Source organism: Scyliorhinus torazame, chromosome 17 (genome assembly GCF_047496885.1).
Source record: "Scyliorhinus torazame isolate Kashiwa2021f chromosome 17, sScyTor2.1, whole genome shotgun sequence".
NCBI classification, from domain to species: domain Eukaryota; kingdom Metazoa; phylum Chordata; class Chondrichthyes; order Carcharhiniformes; family Scyliorhinidae; genus Scyliorhinus; species Scyliorhinus torazame.
Genome location: NC_092723.1, coordinates 92,526,734 through 92,550,447, shown reverse-complemented (window position 1 = coordinate 92,550,447; position 23,714 = coordinate 92,526,734). Strand labels below are relative to the sequence as shown.

The window sequence follows — 23,714 nt, the reverse complement described above, 5'->3', positions numbered from 1 at the left end:
TGATTTGGAGGAAAATGTAACTGGTATGATTAGTAAGTTTGCAGACAACACAAAGGTTAGTGGAATTGCAGATAGCGATGTCAGAGGATACAGCAGGATTTAGATTGTTTGGAGACTTGGGCGGAGAGATGGCAGATGGAGTGTAATCCGGACAAATGTGAGGTAATGCATTTAGGTAGGTCTAATACAATGAATGGTAGAACCCTCAAGAGTATTGAAAGTCAGAGAGATCTAGGTGTACAGGCCCACAGGTCACTGAAAAGGGCAACACAGGTGGAGAAGGTAGTCAAGCAGGCATACGTCATGCTTGCCTTCATTGGCCGGGGCATTGAGTATAAGAATTAGCAAGTCATGTTGCAGCTGTATAGAACCTTAGTTAGGCCACACTTGGAGTATAGTGTTCAATTCTGGTTGCCACACTACCAGAAGGATGTGGAGGCTTTAGAGAGGGTGCAGAAGAGATTTACCAGAATGTTGCCTGGTATGGAGGGCATTAGCTATGAGGACCGGTTGAATAAACTCGGTTTGTTCTCACTGGAACAATGGAGGTTGAGGGGAGACCTGATAGAGGTCTACAAAATTATGAGGGGCATAGACAGAGTGGATAGTCAGAGGCTTTTCCCCGGGGTAGAGGGGTCAATTACTAGGGGGCATAGGTTTAAGGTGAGAGGGGCAAGGTTTTGAGTAGATGTACGAGGCAAGTTTTTTTACACAGAGGGTAGTGGGTGCCTGGAACTCGCTACCGGAGGAGGTGGTGGAAGCAGGGACGATAGTGACATTTAAGGAGCATCTTGACAAATGCATGAATAGGATGGGAATAGAGGGATACGGACCCAGGAAGTGTAGAAGATTGTAGTTTAGTCGGGCAGCATGGTCGGCACGGGCTTGGAGGGCCGAAGGGCCTGTTCCTGTGCTGTACATTTCTTTGTTCTTTGTTCTAACCCGGTCCCCCTCCCCCCCCCCCCGCCCGCCCCCAGCAAGACCCCCCCTAGCTGCATTGCACCCCCCATTGCACTCCCGCAAGTCAGCTGACTCGTGCTGACCCCGGCCCCTCTCGCCTCTCCTTCGACTCCTCTGTGTGGGACTTCCCCTCCCCCTCCATTACCCACCAGCAGGCTCTCCGTCTCCCCCTTCCATCTCAAGCACGGGAAAAAACCTGCGCTTCCCCGCCATAGCCCCATCCCCTCCAGCCTTCAGCGCGGGAAAAAGCCCGCGCTTTCCACCTATCCGGCCCCTCCTCCTCTGGCGCAACTCCTTTTATAGGCCCAGTCTCCTCACCCCCGATTCGGGCCTCCCCCTCCCCCGCGGGGCCCCATCCCCCCTACCGGCCATCCACCCCCTACTCCGTTTACTTGTCCCCCTCCAAGAGCCCACCCAACAGACCTAACCAAAACAGTGCCCAACACACCCTAACCACCCACACCGAACCAAAAATAAACAAGAACAAAGAACCCCCCCTCAAAATATAACACAACAACAACAATCCCCGACCATCCCCACGCCCAACCCCCCACCCCAACCCTCAGTTTGTGTCCAGCTTCTCGGCCTGAATAAAGGCCCACGCCTCCTCCGGGGATTCAAAATAATGGTGCCGGTCCTTGTAGGTAACCCACAGACGCGCCGGCTGCAGCATGCCAAACTTCACCCCCTTCCTGTGCAGCACTGCCTTCGCCCGGTTGTACCCGGCCCTCTTCTTCGCCACCTCCGCGCTCCAGTCCTGATATATTCAAACCTCCGCGTTCTCCCACCTGCTGTTCCTCTCATTCTTGGCCCACCTGAGCACACACTCCCGATCGACGAACCGATGAAACCGCACCAGCACCGCCCACGGCGGCTCGTTAGCCTTGGGCCTCCTTGCCAGCACTCTATGGGCCCCTTCCAGCTCCAGGGACCCCTGGAAGGACCCCGCTCCCATCAGCAAGTTTAACATGGTGACCACATGGTCCCCCACGTCCGACCCCTCCAGCCCCTCCGGGAGGCCCAGGATCCGTAGATTCTTCCGCCTCGACCGATTCTCCATCTCCTCGAACCTCTCCTGCCATTTCTTGTGGAGCGCCTCGTGCACCTCCACCTTTACCGCTAGGCCCAAGATCTCGTCCTCGTTATCTGAGATCTTTTGTCGGACCTCGCGGATCGCCACCCCCTGGGCCGTCTGGGTCTCCAGCAGCTTATCAATAGAAGCCTTCATCGGCTCCAGCAGGTCCGCTTTGAGCTCCCTGAAGCAGCGCTGGATAACCTCCTGCTGCTCCTGCGCCCACTGCATCCACACTGCCTGGTCCCCGCCCGCCGCCATCTTGCTCTTCTTCCCTCGCACTTTATTTGGCTTCACCACTTTTTTAGTCGCCCCGCTCCTGGTCCAAGCCATACACTGCCGAGGGAATGTTGCAGTCTTCTTCCCACACCGGGAAATGTCGAAAAAATGCTGTTGAGGGCCCTGAAAAGAGCCCAAAAGTCCGTTCCAAGCGGGAGCTGCCGAACGTGCGACTTAGCGCTGCATAGCCGCAACCGGAAGCCCTGGTGAACCTTCTTTACACTCTCTCCAAAGCTTCCATGTCCTTCTGATAATGTGGTGACCAGATCTGCATGCAATACTCCAACTGCAGCCTAACCAAGATTTTATATAGCTGCAACATGATTTCCCAACTCTTGTACTCAATGAAGGCTGATGAAGGCAAGCATGCCGTATGCCTTCTCAATCACCATGGCCAGCTGTCTTGCCACTTTTAGGTAACTGTAGACCTGCACGCCCAGATCTCTCTGTATGTTAGGTCACAGGGATCGCACACTGAGGATATGGGGTAGACCATTTAGGACAGTGATGACGAGAAATTTCTTCACCCAGAGAGTGGTGAACCTGTGGAATTAGTTACCATAGGAAGTAGTTGAGTCCAAAACATTGTATCATTTCAATAAGCAGTTAGATGTAACACTTAGGACGAAAGGGAACAAAGGGAACAAGGGAAACTGGGATTTGGCTATTGAGTTGGATGGTCAGCCATGGTCAGAATGAACGGCAGGCGAGCTTGAAGGGGCCGAATGGCCTCCTCCTGCTCCTATGTTTCTATATGTCCTCTTATCCTAGCTGTCTTAATTAGCATTTTAATAACAACACTACTTAAAGTTTAATATTTCTTCGTTTAAAAATCTGAAATATTGGGCTGAATCTTTCCACGGGGCATTTGGAACTCAAAATCAGGATGATTTCTGGGTCCTGGCACTGTGTTTTGAGTGTTTTGGATGTGTGTCCGAGGGCCTGATTTGTTGGCAGATGTCTGCCATGCAATTAGGGAGGACAGGCAAGTTGCTCAAGCGCAAGTGTAGGACATGATAACAGCAAATGCAATGTCAAAAATGAGGATTTAATTGGCTTTCTGTTGCTACCATGGGGATAGCCTTTGGAATCTGCATTCAGGAAAGCAGGAAGGTGTGGACCAGACAGGAAGCATTGAAATTTCAGTCTTCCGGCCCTTGAGAGCAAAACTGACTTCCTGACCTGGACAAGGTCAGTCCCATTCTCTCCATCTCTCTCTTTAAATACTGCCCAATGGACTTCCGGTGACGGCCATGGTGTGAGTGGTCGCACATTTGGTGGCTCCCGCTCGTGGCGGTTTTTTCGGACCTTTTCCCCAGTTAGCGGGTGGATGTGAGGAGGCAAAAAGGTGCAGGAGAGTTAGTAGAAGAGAGTGGCCCACTGATGTATGGAGCTGAGGGCCAGAAGCGGTCGCAAAAGAGGGGAACAGACTGCAAAAGCTGGTGCGGTGCCTGTGACGCAAATGGAGATGGCGGAGGGGCAGGGTCAACAGAGCAGCTGGTGGGCTTCCTGAATGGGAAGTTTACCCAGCAACGCAAGGAGAATCCTGAGCACCTGGCCCGGGCAGTGGATTTGATTAAGGCGGTGAACGACCGCGTGGAGATGTGGCTGGAGACTGATCACTTTGTGGTAGTATGTATTGGGGGTCATGTGGGACTGGAAGCCCTAATGTCATTGGCTGACAGATCCCGGGTCCTGGTTGGCCGTTGACCTCATACTCCGCCCTGAAGGCGAAGTATAAGAAGCCGGTGCCTTCCCCCGCAGGCCAGTTTACTATCGGGCTGCTGGGGAACAGACACGCTTAATAAAGCCTCATCGACTTCACTCTATTCGTCTCACGGAGTCTTTGTGCGCCACAATTTATTAAGCGTGCCTAAAAAGGACTATGGAGCTCAGGATCATTCCAGAATGCCTGAGGATCAGCCCCCACGCAGTGAATGCGGCAGCAGCCTTCAAACACTGGCAGACTTGCTTTGAGGCCTACATCACATCGACCACAGGCCGAGTCTCAGACGAACAAAAACTGCAGGTCCTGCACTCAAGGGTGAGCACGGAGATTTTCACCCTCATTGAAGACACCCGCGATTTCCAGACGGCGTTCACAGCACTGAGAAGTCTCTACGTTCGCCCAGTTAACCAAATCTACGCTCGCTACCAGCTCGCGACAAGACGGCAAGCTCCCGGAGAATCGATGGACGAGTTCTACGCCGCGCTGCTGATTTTGGGAAGAGCCTGCAGCTGCCCGTCGGTGAACGCAAACGAACATACGGACATGTTAATGCGCGATGCTTTTGTTGCAGGTATGCAATCCTCCCAAATCCGCCAAAGACTTCTAGAAAAAGAGTCGCTAGGACTCTCAGATGCACGTGCCCTGGCAGCCTCGCTGGACGTAGCCGCGCGTAATACCCGCGCCTATGGCCCCAACCGCGCGGCAGGCCATTGGGCCCCGTACGTACCCGCCGCGGCAAACCCCCTACCCCCCCCCCCCGGACACCCCACAGGCTTGCGCAGTCCAAACGCCGAGTCGCACCGGGGGCGCTCGCTGTTATTTCTGCGGCCAGGCGAAGCACCCCCGACAACGCTGTCCGGCCCGCGCAGCCATCTGCAAAAGCTGCGGGAAAAAGGGCCACTATGCGGTGGTGTGCCGATCCCGCGTGGTCGCCGCCGTCCCGGGAGAACAGGGAGCCCTACAGGCAGCCTATGCGTCCCAACCCCCCCAGCACGCCATGTGCGACCCGCAGGCGCCGGCATTTTGGGTCCCGACCACCGTGGTCCCGGGAGAACTGGGAGCCCTGCACGCCGCCTACGCTCCCCAGCCCCCCTCCCCGCAGCCCATGTACGACCCGCCGCCGGCGCTCCCGATTTGGGTGCCGGCCAACACTCTCCACGGAGAGGAGGGGGTTTTTCGCATCCCGAACGCCACCCTCACCCCCGTCCCGCGCCCCACGCCTGACCCGCCGGCGCCACCTACCTTGACCCCGACCACCTCTGTCCCCGGCGAGGGAGCTCCGCGCGGTGCCAGCGCTTGCGGCCCCACGACTGACCCGCCGGCGCCGCCGACCTGGGCCCTCACCCCCGTCCCGCGCCCCACGCCTGACCCGCCGGCGCCGCCGACCTGGGCCCTCACCCCCGTCCCGCGCCCCACACCTGACCCGCCGACCTGGGCCCTCACCCCCGTCCCGCGCCCCACGCCTGACCCGCCGGCGCCGCCGACCTGGGCCCTCACCCCCGTCCCGCGCCCCACGCCTGACCCGCCGGCGCCGCCGACCTGGGCCCTCACCCCCGTCCCGCGCCCCACGCCTGCGCAACTTACCTGGACCCCGATCACCGCCGTCCCCGGCGAGGGAGCTCCTCACGGTCCCAGCGCTCGCAGTACTGACCCGCCGGCCTGGGCCCCGACCACCGCTGTCCCCGGCGAGGGAGCTCCGCGCGGTCCTAGCGCCCGCGGCCCTGGCGCTCGCAGTCAAGGAACTCTGCGCGGTCCTAGCGCCTGCGGCCCAGGCGCTCGCAATGCAGGAACTCCGCGCGGTCCTAGCGCCCCCAGCACACCATGTGCGACCCGCAGACGCCGCCATTTTGGGTCCCGACCACCACGAGGGGAGGAGGGGCCCCGCCATCTTGGACCGCCCCCGACCTGTACGACGCATGGGGGCGGCCATTTTGTCCACCCCCGACGCCATCTTGTGACCCCTCAGCCACGCGCGATGTATGGGGGTGGCCATTTTGTCCATCCCCGACGCCATCTTGGACGGCAACAACGGACCCCACCCCACTACTACAACCACGGCTCGCTTCGGTTACACTCGATCAGGCTCGGCCCCGGACTCTCCAGACGACGACGACAACGGTCCTAATTAACGGCCATGAGACGCCATGCCTAGTCGACTCCGGGAGCACGGAAAGTTTTATACATCCCGACACAGGAAGACGCTGTTCCTTAACTACCTTCCCCAGCGCACAAAAGATTTGCCTAGCTGCAGGATCCCACTCCGTACAGATCCAGGGATTCTGCATAGTTACCCTAACGGTACAGGGGAGGGAATTCAAAAACTACAAACTTAACGTCCTTCCCCAACTCTGTGCCCCCACCTTGCTGGGCTTAGATTTTCAATGTAACTTACAGAGCCTTACGTTTAAATTCGGCGGCCCCATACCCCCACTCACTATCTGCGGCCTCGCCACCCTCAAGGTGCAACCCCCGTCCTTGTTTGCAAACCTCACCCCGGATTGCAAACCCATCGCCACTAGGAGCAGACAGTACAGCGCCCAGGACCGGACCTTCATTCGCTCCGAAGTCCAGCGGCTACTAAAGGAGGGCATAATCCAGGCCAGCAATAGTCCCTGGAGAGCGCAGGTGGTAGTAGTGAAGACAGGGGAGAAACAAAGGATGGTCATTGACTATAGCCAGACCATCAACAGGTACACACAACTAGATGCGTACCCTCTCCCCCGCATATCCGACATGGTCAATCGGATTGCCCAGTATAAAGTCTTCTCCACCGTGGACCTCAAGTCCGCCTACCATCAGCTCCCCATCCGCCCAAGTGACCGCAAGTACACAGCCTTCGAGGCAGACGGGCGGTTATACCATTTCCTACGGGTCCCTTTTGGCGTCACAAACGGCGTCTCGGTCTTCCAACGGGAAATGGACCGAATGGTTGATCAACATGGGTTACGGGCCACGTTCCCGTACCTCGACAATGTAACCATCTGCGGTCACGATCAGCAGGACCACGACGCCAACCTCCAAAAATTCCTCCAGACTGCCAAAGCCTTGAACCTCACGTACAATGAGGACAAGTGCGTTTTTAGCACCGATCGGCTAGCCATTCTGGGCTACATAGTGCGCAATGGGATAATAGGCCCCGACCCCGAACGTATGCGCGCACTCATGGAATTTCCCCTCCCGCACTGCCCAAAAGCCCTGAAACGCTGCCTGGGGTTCTTTTCATAGTACGCCCAGTGGGTCCCCCAGTACGCAGACAAGGCCCGCCCCCTAATACAGACCACGACTTTCCCGCTGTCGACAGAGGCTTGCCAGGCTTTCAGCCGCATCAAAGCGGACATCGCAAAGGCCACGATGCGCGCCATCGACGAGTCCCTCCCCTTCCAGGTCGAGAGCGACGCCTCTGACGTAGCTCTAGCGGCTACCCTTAACCAAGCGGGCAGACCCGTGGCCTTCTTCTCCCAAACCCTCCACGCCTCAGAAATCCACCACTCCTCAGTGGAAAAGGAAGCCCAAGCCATAGTGGAAGCTGTGCGACATTGGAGGCATTACCTAGCCGGCAGGAGATTCACTCTCCTCACTGACCAACGGTCGGTAGCCTTCATGTTCGATAATGCACAGCGGGGCAAGATCAAGAACGACAAGATCTTGCGGTGGAGGATCGAACTCTCCACCTTCAACTATGAGATCTTGTACCGGCCCGGAAAGCTGAATGAGCCGTCCGATGCCCTATCCCGCGGGACATGTGCCAACGCACAAATTGACCGCCTCCAAGCCCTCCACGAGGACCTCTGCCACCCGGGGGTCACTCGGTTTTACCACTTCATCAAGTCCCGCAATCTCCCATACTCCTTAGAGGAGGTCCGTACAGTCACAAGAGACTGCCACATCTGCGCAGAATGCAAACCGCATTTTTTCAGGCCAGATGGAGCGCACCTGATTAAGGCTTCCCGCCCCTTTGAACGCCTCAGTCTCGATTTCAAAGGGCCCCTCCCCTCCACCGACCGCAACGCGTATTTCCTTAATGTAGTGGACGAATACTCCCGCTTCCCTTTTGCCATTCCCTGCTCCGACATGACCGCGGCCACAGTCATTAAAGCCCCGAACAGCATCTTCACGCTGTTCGGTTACCCCGCATACGTCCACAGCGACAGGGGGTCCTCTTTCATGAGTGACGAGCTGCGCTAGTTCCTGCTCAGCAAGGGCATAGCTTCAAGCAGGACGACCAGCTACAACCCCCGGGGGAACGGGCAAGTAGAAAGGGAGAACGGCACGGTCTGGAAGGCCGTCCTACTGGCCCTACGGTCCAGGGATCTCCCAGTTTCACGGTGGCAGGAGGTCCTCCCGGACGCTCTCCATTCCATCCGGTCGTTATTATGTACGAGCACTAATCAAACGCCTCACGAGCGTCTCCTTGTCTTCCCGAGGAGGTCCTCCTCTGGAACGTCGCTGCCGACCTGGCTGGCGGCCCCAGGACCCATCCTGCTCCGAAAGCACGTGCGGGCACATAAGGCGGACCCGTTGGTCGAAAGGGTTCACCTCCTCCACGCAAACCCCCAGTACGCCTACGTGGAGTACCCCGACGGCCGACAGGACACGGTCTCCCTGCGGGATCTGGCGCCCGCCGGCACCACGCACACCCCCCCGACACCATCAACCCAACCGCCCCCCTTCCTGCCACCGCCGCACCCCGCGACCGCCCCCTTCCCAGGAGGATCAGTTCCCCTCCCCTTTGCACCGACAGCTGAAACCGTGCGGCTCCCGGAGGTAACAACGCTGGTACAAGCACCACCACCACCGCCGGGGCCGAGGCGATCGGCACGGACGACCAGACCGCCCGACCGACTCGTGGCGTCGATGTAAAACAAAGATGGACTGTCCAATGAACATTTTGTTTTTCCTATATCCTCTGTAAATAGTTGTAACAGGACGATACTGTCCAATACTGTACTACCATGTAACTGTTCTATCCTCCCAGGACCAGCCCTGTAAACCCTTACCACCATACGAAGCATCACCCCGCCGGGTTCATTTTTGACAAGGGGTGAATGTGGTAGTATGTATTGGGGGTCATGTGGGACTGGAAGCCCTAATGTCATTGGCTGACAGATCCCGGGTCCTGGTTGGCCGTTGACCTCATACTCCGCCCTGAAGGCGAAGTATAAGAAGCCGGTGCCTTCCCCCGCAGGCCAGTTTACTATCGGGCTGCTGGGGAACAGACACGCTTAATAAAGCCTCATCGACTTCACTCTATTCGTCTCACGGAGTCTTTGTGTGCCACACACTTGGAACGTGCGAAGGTTGAATGGGCCGTTCAAGAGGGCCCGTGTGTTCGCACATTTTAAAAGATTAAACGTGGATGTGGCCATGCTACAAGAGACCGTCCTGAAGGCGGGGGACCAGACTACACTGAGGAAGGGATGGGTTGGGCAAGTATTTCATTCGGATTGGACTCCAAAACAGAGTGGGGGGGTGATTTTGATCAATAAGCTGGTGGCTTTTGAAGCGGGAAGTACAGTGGAGGACTCTGGGGGAAGGCATGTTATGGTGAGCAGGAAACTGGAGGGAATGCCGGTGGTGTTAGTGAACACCTATGCCCCGAACTGGGATGATGTTGAATTTATGAGGCGGGTGCTGGGGAGGATCCCTGACTGGACTCGCATCGGCTGATTATGGGGTGGACTTTCTGGATCCGAGACTGGACCAATCGAGCTCGAGGTCGGTGTGATAAACCACGTTATTGCATTATATGTATTGTTTTGTGCATGCCTGGGCTTGTCCAGGCTGGCTCCACCTGTGGCTCCTCCCCTCGGCCTTCTGTATAAAGGTGGCAAGTCTCCGCCTCCGATCCAGTTCGGGTCCAGAGGCAGGAGGCTTGCTGTTTAGTGTATTAAAGCCTCAGTTACGTGATAATGAGGGGGATAGATAGAGTGGACGTTCAGAGACTATTTCCTCGGGTAGATGTAGCTGTTACAAGGGGCCATAACTATAAGGTGCAGGGTGGGAGATATAGGAGGGATGTCCGAGGTTAGGTTCTTTACTCAGAGAGTGGTTAGGGTGTGGAATGGACTGCCTGCTGTGATGGTGGAGTCGGACACTTGAACTCTCGAGCGGTTATTGGATAGGCACATGGAGCACACCAGAATGACAGGGAGTGGGATAGCTTGATCTTGGTTTCGGACAATGCTCGGCACAACATCGAGGGCCGAAGGGCCAGTTCTGTGCTGTACTCATGCTGTGCTATGTTCTATGTTCATCACTCGTCGTGTGTTATTGATGGTGTATCAGTCAGGGAGGGTATCAGGAATAGCCAAGGAGCTCTGGGGGTTTATGGAGCACATGGGGGTGGGGAGGGGTTGGTTGGATCCGTTGAGATTTGGGAGATCGAGGGCGAAAGAATTTTCATTCTACTCTCATGTGCACAGGTGTACTCCCGAGTAGATTTTTTTGTGTTTGACAAGACGTTGTTGTAGGGGATGGTTGATATTGAGTATTCGGCAATAGTGGTGTCAGACTATGTCCCGCACATGGTGGATCTACGAGTGAGCAAAGGGAGCATCCACAATGGAGGATGGATGTGGGACTGTTGGCGGAGGAAGAGCTCTGTGAGCAGGTGAGGAAGGCCACCCGGAGATATGTGGAGATTAATGGCCTGGGGGAGGTTTCAGCAGGTACGGTTTGGGAGGCACTGAAGCAGTGGTCAGGGAGGAGTTTGTTTCGATTCGAGCGCATAGGGAGAAGGCGGAGCGGGTGGAGATAGAGAGGCTTGTGGAGGAAATCCTGCAAGTGGACAGGAGATATGCGGAGGTCCCGGAGGCGGGGCTGCTAAAGGAACGGCAGAGGCTGCAGATGGTGTTTGGGCTATTATCTACGAGAAAGGCGGTAGGGCAGTTGAGAAGGGTGAGAGGGGCAGAGTATGAGTGAGGAGAGAAGGCGAGCAGGATGCTAGCGCACCAGTTGAGGAAGCAGAAGGCGGCGAGGGAGATTAGGAAAATGAAGGACTCAGTGGGAATACGGTCTTGTGCCCGGCGGGGGTGAACAGGGTGTTTAGGGACTTCTATAGTAAGTTGTATGAGTCGGAACCCCCAGCTAGGGAGGAGGAGGCTGGGGTTCCTGAAGGTGGATGAGGAGTTGGTGGAGGGCCTGGGGGCCCCAATTGGGCTGGTAGAAGTAGTGGAGGAGCTGGAGGCAATGCAATCGGGTAAGGCCCCGGGTTTGGACGAGTACCCAGTGGAATTCTACAAGAAGTTCTCAGGAGCATTGGGACTGCTATTGGTAAGGGCTTTCAATGGGGCAAAGGAGTTGGGAGTATTGCCCCCAACGTTGTCGCAGGTGTCGATCTCCCTCATTATAAAGCGAAATAAGGATCCGGAACAATGTGGGTCATATAGACCTATTTCCCTGCTAAATGTAGATGGCAAACTATTGGCAAAGATCTTGGCCTTGAAGATCGAGGACTGTGTGCCAGGGGTAATAGGGGAGGACCAGACGGGGTTCGTGAACGGGAGGCATCTAATGACCATCATCAGGAGGTTACTCAATATGATCATGATGCCTCCCGAGGGACGCGAGATAGAGGTGATGGTGGCCATGGATGCAGAGGTCTTTGATCGAGTGGAGTGGGAATACCTATGGGAGGTCCTGGGATTTGGGCAGGGATTTGTGGACATGGTCCGGTTGTTGTATCAAGCACTGGTGGCGAGTGTACGGATGAACCGGATGAGATCAGGTTATTTTAGGTTACACCGGGGTACGAGGCAGGGGTGCCCACTTTCCCCACTGCTGTTTACCCTGACTATAGAGCCGTTGGCAATGGCATTGAGAATGCCGAGGGTCTGGCAGGGGATAGTACGGGGTGGGGGGCGGGGGTGGAGCACACAGTTTTGATTTACGCGGATGATTTACTTTTATACATATAACAGACCTGCTGGGGGGGATTGGAGGGATTAGGGGATATTGGGATATTAGAGGAGACATGGACGGGGGGGTGGGAGGGGGGGCGGTGGCGAGTAAGGGCAGGAGAACCAGCAGAAAGGGGGTGGGGGAACATAGAACATAAAAAATACAGCACAGAACAGGCCCTTCGGCCCACGATGTTGTGCCGAACCTTTGTCCTAGATTAATCATAGATTATCATTGAATTTACAGTGCAGAAGGAGGCCATTCGGCCCTTTGAGTCTGCACCGGCTCTTGGAAAGAGCACCCTACCCAAACTCAACACCTCCACCCAACACCAAGGGCAATTTTGGACATTAAGGGCAATTTATCATTGGCCAATTCACCTAACCTGCACATCTTTGGACTGTGGGAGGAAACCGGAGCACCCGGAGGAAACCCACGCAGACACGGGGAGGACGTGCAGACTCCGCACAGACAGTGACCCAAGCCGGAATCGAACCTGGGACCCTGGAGCTGTGAAGCAATTGTGCTATCCACAATGCTACCGTGCTGCCCTTAAGAACAAATAAATCTACACTATATCATTTTACCGTAGTCCATGTACCTATCCAATAGCTGCTTGAAGGTCCCTAATGTTTCCGACTCAACTACTTCCACAGATAGTGCATTCCATGCCCCCACTACTCTCTGGGTAAAGAACCTACCTCTGATATCCCTCCTATATCTTCCACCTTTCACCTTAAATTTATGTCCCCTTGTAATGGTTTGTTCCACCCGGGGAAAAAGTCTCGGACTGTCTACTCTATCTATTCCCCTGATCATCTTAAAATCCTCTATCAAGTCGCCCCTCATCCTTCTCCGTTCTAATGAGAAAAGGCCTAGCACCCTCAACCTTTCCTCGTAAGACCTACTCTCCATTCCAGGTAACATCCTGGTAAATCTTCTTTGCACCTTTTCCAAAGCTTCCACATCCTTCCTAAAATGAAGCGACCAGAACTGTACACAGTACTCCAAATGTGGCCTGACCAAAGTTTTGTACAGCTGCATCATCACCTCACGGCTCATAAATTCAATCCCTCTGTTAATGAACGCGAGCACACCATAGGCCTTCTTCACAGCTCTATCCACTTGAGTGGCAACTTTCAAAGATGTATGAACATAGACCCCAAGATCTCTCTGCTCCTCCACATTGCCAAGAACTCTACCGTTAACCCTGTATTCCACATTCATATTTGTCCTTCCAAAATGGACAACCTCACACTTTTCAGGGTTAAACTCCATCTGCCACTTCTCAGCCCAGCTCTGCATCCTATCTATGTCTCATTGCAGCCGACAACAGCCCTCCTTACTATCCACAACTCCACCAATCTTCGTATCGTCTGCAAATTTACTGACCCACCCTTCAACTCCCTCATCCAAGTCATTAATGAAAATTACAAACAGCAGAGGACCCAGAACTGATCCCTGCCGTACACCACTAGTAACTGGGATCCAGGCTGAATATTTTGCCATCCACCACCACTCTCTGACTTCTATCGGTTAGCCAGTTCGTTATCCAACTGGCCAAATTTCCCACTATCCCATAAGCCTTATTCTGCATAAGCCTACCATGGGGAACCTTATCAAATGCCTTACTAAAATCCATGTACACTACATCCACTGCTTTACCTTCATCCACATGCTTGGTCACCTCCTCAAAGAATTCAATAAGACTTGTAAGGCAAGACCTACCCCTCACAAATCCGCGCTGACTATCCCTAATCAAGCAGTGTCTTTCCAGATACTCAGAAATACTATCCTTCAGTACCCTTTCCATTACTTTGCCTACCACCGAAGTAAGACTAACTGGCCTGTAATTCCCAGGGTTATCCCTAGTCCCTTTTTTGAACAGGGGCACGACATTCGCCACTCTCCAATCCCCTGGTACCACCCCTGTTGACAGTGAGGACGAAAAGATCATTGCCAACGGCTCTGCAATTTCATCTCTTGCTTCCCATAGAATCCTTGGATATATCCCGTCAGGCCCGGGGGACTTGTCTATCCTCAGGTTTTTCAAAATGCCCAACACATCTTCCTTCCTAACAAGTATTTCCTCGAGCTTACCAGTCTGTTTCACACTGTCCTCTCCAACAATATGGCCCCTCTCATTTGTAAATACAGAAGAAAAGTACTCGTTCAAGACCTCTCCTATCTCTTCAGACTCAATACACAATCTCCCGCTACTGTCCTTGATCGGACCTCACCTCGCTCTAGTCATTCTCATATTTCTCACATATGTGTAAAAGGCCTTGGGGTTTTCCTTGATCCTACCCGCCAAAGATTGTTCATGCCCTCTCTTAGCTCTCCTAATCCCTTTCTTCAGTTCCCTCCTGGCTATCTTGTATCCCTCCAATGCCCTGTCTGAACCTTGTTTCCTCAGCCTTACATAAGTCTCCTTTTTCCTCTTAACAAGACATTCAACCTCTCTTGTCAACCATGGTTCCCTCACTCGACCATCTCTTCCCTGCCTGACAGGGACAGACATATCAAGGCCAGCCTCTGTTCCCAACTTATGCACTTCAATTCTTGTCTGACAACATCGTATTTACCCTTCCCCCAATTTTAAATCCAATATTGCCCCTCCTCTGGTCGGAAGATCTACATACTGTGTTCGAAAAGCTTCCTGGACACACTGCAAAAACACCACCCCATCCAAACTATTTGATCTAAAGAGTTTCCACTCAATATTTGGGAAGTTAAAGTCGCCCATGACTACTACCCTATGACATCTGCACCTTTCCAAAATCTGTTTCCCAATCTGTTCCTCCACATCTCTGCTACTATTGGGGGGCCTATAGAAAACTCCTAACAAGGTGACTGCTCCTTTCCTATTTCTGACTTCAACCCATACGACCTCAATAGGGTGATACTCCTCGAACTGCCTTTCTGCAGCTGTTATACTATCTCTAATTAATAATGCCACCCCCCCCCCCCCCACCACCTCTTTTACCACCCTCCCTAATCTTATTGAAACATCTATAACCAGGGACCTCCAACAACGATTTCTGCCCCGCGTCTATCCAAGTTTCCGTGATGGCCACCACATCGTAGTCCCAAGTACCGATCCATGCCTTAAGTTCACCCCCCTTATTCCTGATGCTTCTTGCGTTGAAGTATACACACTTCAACCCATCTCCGTGCCTGCAAGTACTCTCCTTTGTCAGTGTTCCCTTCCCCACTGCCTCATTACACGCTTTGGCGTCCTGAATATCGGCTACCTTAGTTGCTGGACTACAAATCCGGTTCCCATTCCCCTGCCAAATTAGTTTAAACCCTCCCGAAGAGTACGAGAAAACCTCCCTCCCAGGCCATTGGTGCCCCTCTAGTTCAGATGCAACCCGTCCTGCTTGTACAGGTCCCACCTTCCCCAGAATGCGCTCCAATTATCCAAATACCTGAAGCCCTCCCTCCTACACCATTCCTGCAGCCACGTGTTCAACTGCACTCTCTCCCTATTCCTAGCCTCGCTATCACGTGGCACCGGCAACAAACCAGAGATGACAACTCTGTCTGTCCTGGCTTTTAACTTCCAGCCTAACTCCCTAAACTTGTTTATTACCTCCACACCCCTTTTCCTACCTATGTCGTTGGTACCAATGTGCACCACGACTTCTGGCTGCTCCCCCTCCCCCTTAAGGATCCTGAAGACACGATCCGAGACATCCCTGGCCCTGGCACCCGGGAGGCAACATACCTTCCGGGAGTCTCGCTCGCGACCACAGAATCTCCTATCTATTCCCCTAACCATTGAATCTCCTACAACTATTGCTTTTCTATTCTCCCCCCTTCCCTTCTGAGCCCCAGAGCCAGACTCAGTGCCAGAGACCTGGCCGCTAGGGCCTTCCCCCAGTAGGTCATCCCCCCCAACAGCATCCAAAACGGTATACTTGTTTTGAAGGGGAACGGCCACGAGGGAACCCTGCACTGTCTGCCTGTTTGTTTTTTTCCCCCTGACTGTAACCCAGCTATTCTTGTCCTGTACCTTGGGTGTGGTTACCTCCCTGTAACTCTTCTCAATCACCCCCTCTGCCTCCCGGATGATCCGAAGTTCATCCAGCTTCAGCTCCAGTTCCCTAACACGGTCTTTGAGGAGCTGAAGTTGGGTGCACTTCCCGCAGGTATAGTCAGCGGGGACACCAGTGGTATCCCTCACCACCCACATCCTACAGGAGGAGCATGCAACTGGTCTAGCCTCCATCCCCTCTTACCTTACAGAATATAGCTGCCGTGTGGACTAACTAGATCTCTGCCCTCCGACTCTGCTCCCAGTCAGCTACACTTTCTGTAAACTCCTGGCTCTCTTCGCACTCTTTGCGGAAATGTCGGAAACAAAATGAAAGGAGCACCTTACTCCCTCTTCACCTAACTCCCTCGGTCACCAAAATCTTACTATAGCACTCAAAAAGCACCAAATTCAGCACTCAGTGAAGGTGGTCCTATTTGTGTAAGCCATGTTGGCTGGGGTTTGTTACTGTGGGGCTGATTACTGGTTATATTGATTTGTTCTTGCTGAAACCTGCTGTTTAAAATTGTTAAAATTATAAACGCAGTAATAAATAGTTTCTAAAAAAAAATAACGCCCAATGAATATTAGACTAAATTAACAGTAACTCCTTGATACTGTGATCGGAAACACATACAACCTGTCAATCAATTATTTTCATTTTGCTCTTGAATTCTTCAGTAAGAAATCAAGTGCAAAATTGTGAATTTTACTTAAAATCAATGGAAATCACAATCAAATTATTGTATATATCAGGCAGTTAAAGTTTACCATTGAAATACATCGGATCTTTAATCTTCATTGCTTTAATAGCTTTTAATGATGTGAAGTTCAGTCTTCTTACGAGATTATCCAACTTCTTCAACTGTGTAGCAACTTCCGATCCCAAAAGTGACCATTTCCTCATTGTATCTCCAATTTGAGCTGTGTGAGTAAAACAGCACCATACACAGTCAGGAGCAGCACCATCCAAATTCAGGAGCAGCACCATACACAGTCAGGAACAGCACCATACACTGTCTGGAGTAGCACCATCCACTGTCAGGAGCAGCACCATCCACTGTCTGGATCAGCACCATCCACTGTCAGGAGCAGCACCATCCACTGTCTGGATCAGCACCATCCACTGTCAGGAGCAGCACCATACACTGTCAGGAGCAGCACCATACACTGTCTGGAGCAGCACCATCCACTGTCTGGATCAGCACCATCCACTGTCAGGAGCAGCACCATACACTGTCTGGAGCAGCACCATACACTGTCAGGAGCAGCACCATACACTGTCAGGAGCAGCACCATACACTGTCAGGAGCAGCACCATACACTGTCAGGAGCAGCACCATACACTGTCAGGAGCAGCACCATACACTGTCTGGAGTAGCACCAACCACTGTCAGGAGCACTACCATCCACTGTCAGGAGCAGCACCATCCACTGTCAGGAGCAGCACCATCCACTGTCAGGAACAGAACCATACACTGTCAGGAGCAGCACCATCCACTGTCAGGAGCAGCACCATCCACTGTCAGGAGCAGCACCATCCACTGTCAGGAGCAGCACCATCCACTGTCAGGAGCAGCACCATCCACTGTCAGGAGCAGCACCATCCACTGTCAGGAGCAGCACCATCCACTGTCAGGAGCAGCACCATCCACTGTCAGGAGCAGCACCATCCACTGTCAGGAGCAGCACCATACACTGTCAGGAGCAGCACCATACACTGTCAGGAGCAGCACCATACACTGTCAGGAGCAGCACCATACACTGTCAGGAGCAGCTCCATACACTGTCAGGAGCAGCACCATACACTGTCTGGAGCAGCACCATCCACTGTCAGGAGCAGCACCATCCACTGTCAGGAGCAGCACCATACACTGTCAGGAGCAGCACCATCCACTGTCAGGAGCAGCACCATCCACTGTCTGGAGCAGCACCATACACTGTCAGGAGCAGCACCATCCACTGTCAGGAGCAGCACCATACACTGTCTGGAGCAGCACCATCCACTGTCTGGAGCAGCACCATACACTGTCAGGAGCAGCACCATCCACTGTCAGGAGCAGCACCATACACAGTCAGGAGCAGCACCATCCACTGTCTGGATCAGCACCATCCACTGTCAGGAGCAGCACCATCCACTGCCTGGATCAGCACCATACACTGTCTGGAGCAGCACCATACACGGTCAGGAGCAGCACCATACACTGTCAGGAGCAGCACCATACACTGTCTGGAGCAGCACCATCCACTGTCAGGAGCAGCACCATCCACTGTCAGGAGCAGCACCATCCACTGTCTGGAGCAGCACCATACACGGTCAGGAGCAGCACCATCCACTGTCAGGAGCAGCACCATCCACTGTCAAGAGCAGCACCATACACTGTCAGGAACAGCACCATCCACAGTCAGGAACAGCACCACCCACAGTCAGGAGCAGCACCATACACTGCCTGGAGCAGCACCATACACTGTCAGGAGCAGCACCATACACTGTCAGGAGCAGCACCATACACTGTCAGGAGCAGCACCATACACTGTCTGGAGCAGCACCATCCACTGTCAGGAGCAGCACCATCCACTGTCAGGAGCAGCACCATACACAGTCAGGAGCAGCACCATCCACTGTCAGGAGCAGCACCATCCACTGTCTGGAGCAGCACCATACACAGTCAGGAGCAGCACCATACACAGTCAGGAGCAGCACCATCCACTGTCTGGATCAGCACCATACACTGCCTGGAGCAGCACCATACACAGTCAGGAGCAGCACCATACACTGTCAGGAGCTGCTCCATACACAGTCAGGAGCAGCACCATAAACAGTCAGGAGCAGCTCCATACACTGTCAGGAGCAGCACCATCCACTGTCAGGAGCAGCACCATCCACTGTCAGGAGCAGCACCATCCACTGTCAGGAGCAGCACCATCCACTGTCAGGAGCAGCACCATCCACTGTCAGGAGCAGCACCATCCACTGTCTGGAGCAGCACCATACACTGTCTGGAGCAGCACCATACACTGTCTGGAGCAGCACCATACACTGTCTGGAGCAGCACCATACACGGTCAGGAGCAGCACCATCCACTGTCAGGAGCAGCACCATCCACTGTCAAGAGCAGCACCATACACTGTCAGGAACAGCACCATCCACAGTCAGGAACAGCACCACCCACAGTCAGGAGCAGCACCACCCACAGTCAGGAGCAGCACCATACACTGTCAGGAGCAGCACCATCCACTGTCAGGAGCAGCACCATCCACTGTCAGGAGCAGCACCATCCACTATATTATTATACCCGTTTGCGTGTGTTGTTTTTTGAAACAAAAAAATATATTTACTGTGTGCATTTTTTAAAGGATGGTGAAAAGGTAAAAAATGAAACCATCTTGAAGTTGATGGTTTATTTCTATTTCTTGGGGGACGGTGTCATGTGTGAGTACCTTTAAGAAATAGGTGTTTATAAATGGGTGCGTATATAAGTATCTGTAGTGAGAGTACCTTTAAGAAATGGGTGTTTATTACTGCAGTGATGTCAGAGAGTGGGTGGAGCTGGGCTGTCTGTCAGCTTTTTACTTTCGCTTGCTGCAGGGTGGGTTTGGTTTCATTTTAGTTTTGGAGAAGCTGAAATCACAGCAGGATGTGTATGAATCTCTGCAAGCTTATGAATGTTCATTTGGGATTTTCAAAGTGGTAACTGCTCTCAATAGTGAATTTAAACCTGATCTTTGTGTTAAAAGGGTCTTTTGTCTTCTGAAATTTGTTTGGGAATTTATTAAGGATTACTTAGTGTTGTATTCTTTGCGGGTTGTATTTGAATTAATGGTTGCTAAGATGTTCACTGTATGTTTTAAAAAGATCAACTTGAGTTCATAGAATAAACATTGTTTTGCTTTATAAAAATACTTTTCCTTTTCTGTTGCACCACACCTGTAGAGTGGGCTGTGTGCTCCCCATACCACAATCTATTAAAAGTTGTGGGTCAGGTGGACCCCATGATACACTTTGAGGTTCTCTGAACCCTGGCCCATAACACGTATACCAAGGTACAGCTATATGGATTGCTTTATGGAAAAATTCTGTTCAGTCCACAAACACAAGAAATAGAAGCAGGAGTGGACCATTCGGCCTATCAGGTTTGTTCTGCCATTCTGTACTATCATGGCTAATCTTGACTTCAACTCCACTTTCCTGCCCTCTCCCTATATATCTTGTTTCCATTGACAACATAAATCTCTCTCTCAGCCTTAAATGAATTTAGGGTCCACAACCCTCTGGGGTCGAGAATTCCAATTCACAATCCTCTAATTGAAGTGACTTCTCCTCATCTCAGTGCTGAATAAGGTGGTAATTTTCTAGCAAAAGTATCTCAGCCCAAAATGAGCCCAATCGATTTGCACAAGTTTAAACCAAAGTGTACACTTGCCTATTTGCAAATGTGATCCCAAGTTTCTGGACATGCATTATTTCATTCTCCGCTCCCACTCTGCCCTCTACCCAGTACAGTATTCTAATGAATATCAAAATAAGCTCAATAAATAGCGCCTCCTTTTTTGATTGGACACTTTATGGCTTCTGGACGCAACATTGGGTTTGACCATTTCCCATCCTAACCATTGATTTACAGACAGCAGCAAATGATTTTGCCCTGAGGCCAATTGTTGTCCCATCTCTGGAATCCCCTTCAGTCCCACAACCCTCCAAGACACTGACTTTGAATTCTGATAGTTCTGACTCACCAATTTCCATCGCCCCCCATTGGCACCCAGGACTTCAACTGTCTGGGCCCCAAGCACTGGAATCCCCCTCCCACCAGAAACTCTTCATCAGATTTACCTCCTTTAAGATACTCCTCTTGCCCAATCTTTTGATCATCTGTGTCAATATCTCCTTATGTGACTTGGCATCAGATTTAGTTTCATATTGTTACTGTGGTACACCAGGGAACATTTCTTTTTTTTAAATATTTTTATTGAAGATTTTTTTCCATTTTAACAAAATAATGGCACACTAAAAAATGTATGAATAGCACAATAATAATTAACAACTCCACTAAACCTAACCCTTCAACATATAACCTCCTCAACAGCTGACGGTGACTAACTCTCTGAAAAAGGAACTGAATGGCTGCCATCTTGAGTAGAACCCTTCTACCCACCCTCGAATGGTGGACTTGACCTTCTCTAGATATAGGAACTCTATTAAGTCAACCAACCAGGCAGAGGTACTGGGCAGAATGGGAGAACTCCATCCCAGCAGAACTTGCTTTCAGACTATTAACGGGATAAAGACGAGGATATCTACCTTCACCTCTTCTGCAGCACCACCAAGTCCGAAACCTGGAAAATGGCCACCAGCCGACAAGGCTTCAGCTCAATATCAAGAATCCCTGGCATGCTGTTAAAGAAGGAGATCCAGAAACATACAAGTTTAGGGCACAACCAGAACTTGTGGGTATGACTCGCTGGCCCCCAAGAACAACGTTCGCACTTACCCTCCACCCACGAGAAAAAAACACTCATCCTTGTCTTGGTTAGATGCACCGTGCACCACCTTGAAGTGAATCACACTGAGCCGAGCACAGGGGAATGTTGGGTTGACCCTGTGAAGAGCCTCACTCCACCCTGGAACATTCCTAATGTAAAGGTATCATACACATAATGGACAAGTAACAACAACATTTCCTTTTGCACCATCATCTTTTTATTATAATCTTTATTGTCACAAGTAGACTTACATTAACACTGTAATGAATTTACTGTGAAAAGCCCCTAGTCGCCACATTCCAGCACCTGTTCGGGTACACAGAGGGAGAATTCAGAATGTCCAAATTACCTAATAGCACGTCTTTCAGGACTTGTGGGGGGAAACCGGAGCACCCGGAGGAAACCCACGCAGACACAGGGAAAACGTACAAACTCCGCACAGAGAGTGACCCAAGCCGGGAATCGAAGCTGGGACCCTGGAGCTGTGAAGCCATAGTGCTAGCCACTATGCTACCGTCCTTTTGTTATTGAATCTGTTCAGACTACCAACAGATCTTCTCACTTGTTCTTTCCCACCTCCCTCCCCTGAACTTGTTTAAAACCTGTTACAACTTATTTTTTCCATTTGTGACAAAAAATGTTGACCTGAAATATGAAATAATTTAAATTCATATTTTTTAAAAAATCTATTTACCCTGGAAGCCCTGCTGTAGTTCACAGGTGTTTACTAATTTCACCTTCTAAGGAAATGGAATTAGAATTCAATATTATTAAGATTTATTGAAGGTGGTCCGCTTTAGAAATTGTTGAAGTAAACATCTATGTTGAGAATTCAATGTTCTCCTCTGTTCCCAAGGCTGCACACGCTGTCTTCAGTTCTAACAATCATAGAATCTTAGAAGTTTACAGCGTGGAAACAGGCCCTTCGGCCCAACCAGTCCATGCCGCCCAGTTTTTACCATTAAGCTAGTTTACAGCGCCCACAATGGTTAAATCCAACAGCCAACCCTTACTGTGAGATCAGATCAAATTCATGTTCCGTCCCAAAATCACTCATCACTTTGTCTATTTCATTTCACGCTAACTTTCCACAAATTTCCATATTTTGTCAGAGCTCCAAACAACATTGTAATTCCTTCTTCTATATTCCATCTCATGTTGACCAAATTAAAACCCAGAACATTTGGTTATTTCAGCTTGTATCGTGATGATATCCCAAATCAGAGGCATGCTGGTGGACTGGGTCACCGCTCTGTCTTGAACACTTGGAGACTGCACTGTTGTCAGTTTCTAACTGGATAAACAGAGTTTCAAAACATCCCCTCCATAACAATATCCTGATTGACTGGCTAATAACCCAATCATTTCTATCCCGACAGGGACTTGTCCTGTATTGTATACGACCTATTTCATTTACCTTGTAACAGGCGAAATCCTGCCACTCCATCAACACTGAGACGATCATATGTACTTTCAAAGAAAGACGTTGCTTTATCCAGCGCGGAAATAACATCGTTGAGTTTTGGTTCGTTTGCTGAAATTAAACTCAGAGTGGCAAATACGATCAGAGCAGAATTCATTCTTCCTCCTCTGTAAAGTCATCAGCTGATGGTTCTGGCGTGTCGGATGTGTTCCTTACTGGTGTTTATCCAGTTAGGAACTGACAATAGTGCAGTTTCCGAGTGTTTCGCTTGTGTGATTTAAGAGGCTGTATCTATCCGCCCAAGGCAGCGTCCTCCTCCACGACCGCGATAATCCCATTAATACCCTCCTCCTCATCCAATCTGGCCGACAAACACGACAAATCTGTCAATTCATGCAGTCCTTATCACAAAAAGTGTTCAATGGACGAAGTTAAAGCTGACTTTATAATAAGGAGCCAGTTTCAACTGGTTACAACAAAATATAGGGCGCGATTTATTCATCGCGTTGCGCCCGCCATGGATCTGGGGGCAGGATTCTCCGGAAACATTTCCAAGTGTGGTAGTGAGCGGGAACTGCATGAGCTTCCCAACGAGGCCGGCAATGCTATTCAACGTTGATTGGTCAACTTCTTTTTATTTAGAATACCCAATTTATTTTTTTCCAATTAAGGGGCAATTTAGCATGGCCAATTCACTCTACCCTGCATATTTTTGGGTTATGGGTGTGAAACCCACACAGTCACGGGGAGAATGTACAAACTCCACACGAACAGTTACCCGGGGCCGGGATCAAACCCGGGTCCTCAGCACTGTGAGGCAGCAGTGCTA

The 23,714-nt window shown here is 51.7% G+C and overlaps 1 protein-coding gene across 3 annotated transcripts in view; it reads right to left on the bottom strand.

Moving 5' to 3' along the window:
* The window catches only part of c17h16orf89 (chromosome 17 C16orf89 homolog), a 203,035-nt gene extending 179,630 nt beyond the window's left edge, over positions 1-23,405 (bottom strand). Inside the window, exons 1-2 of one of the 3 annotated variants that reach the window (XM_072480748.1) lie at positions 22,880-23,404; positions 16,750-16,902 (exon numbers count right to left, since the gene is read on the bottom strand). In XM_072480748.1, the coding sequence (XP_072336849.1) occupies positions 16,750-16,902; positions 22,880-23,042 (316 nt within the window). In that variant the 5' untranslated portion in view covers positions 23,043-23,404. Of the gene's footprint in view, positions 1-16,749; positions 16,903-22,879 lie in introns of all 3 variants that reach the window. The other 2 variants (XM_072480747.1, XM_072480749.1) reach the window with 2 other exon arrangements.
* Between the last annotated feature and the right edge of the window lie 309 nt (positions 23,406-23,714).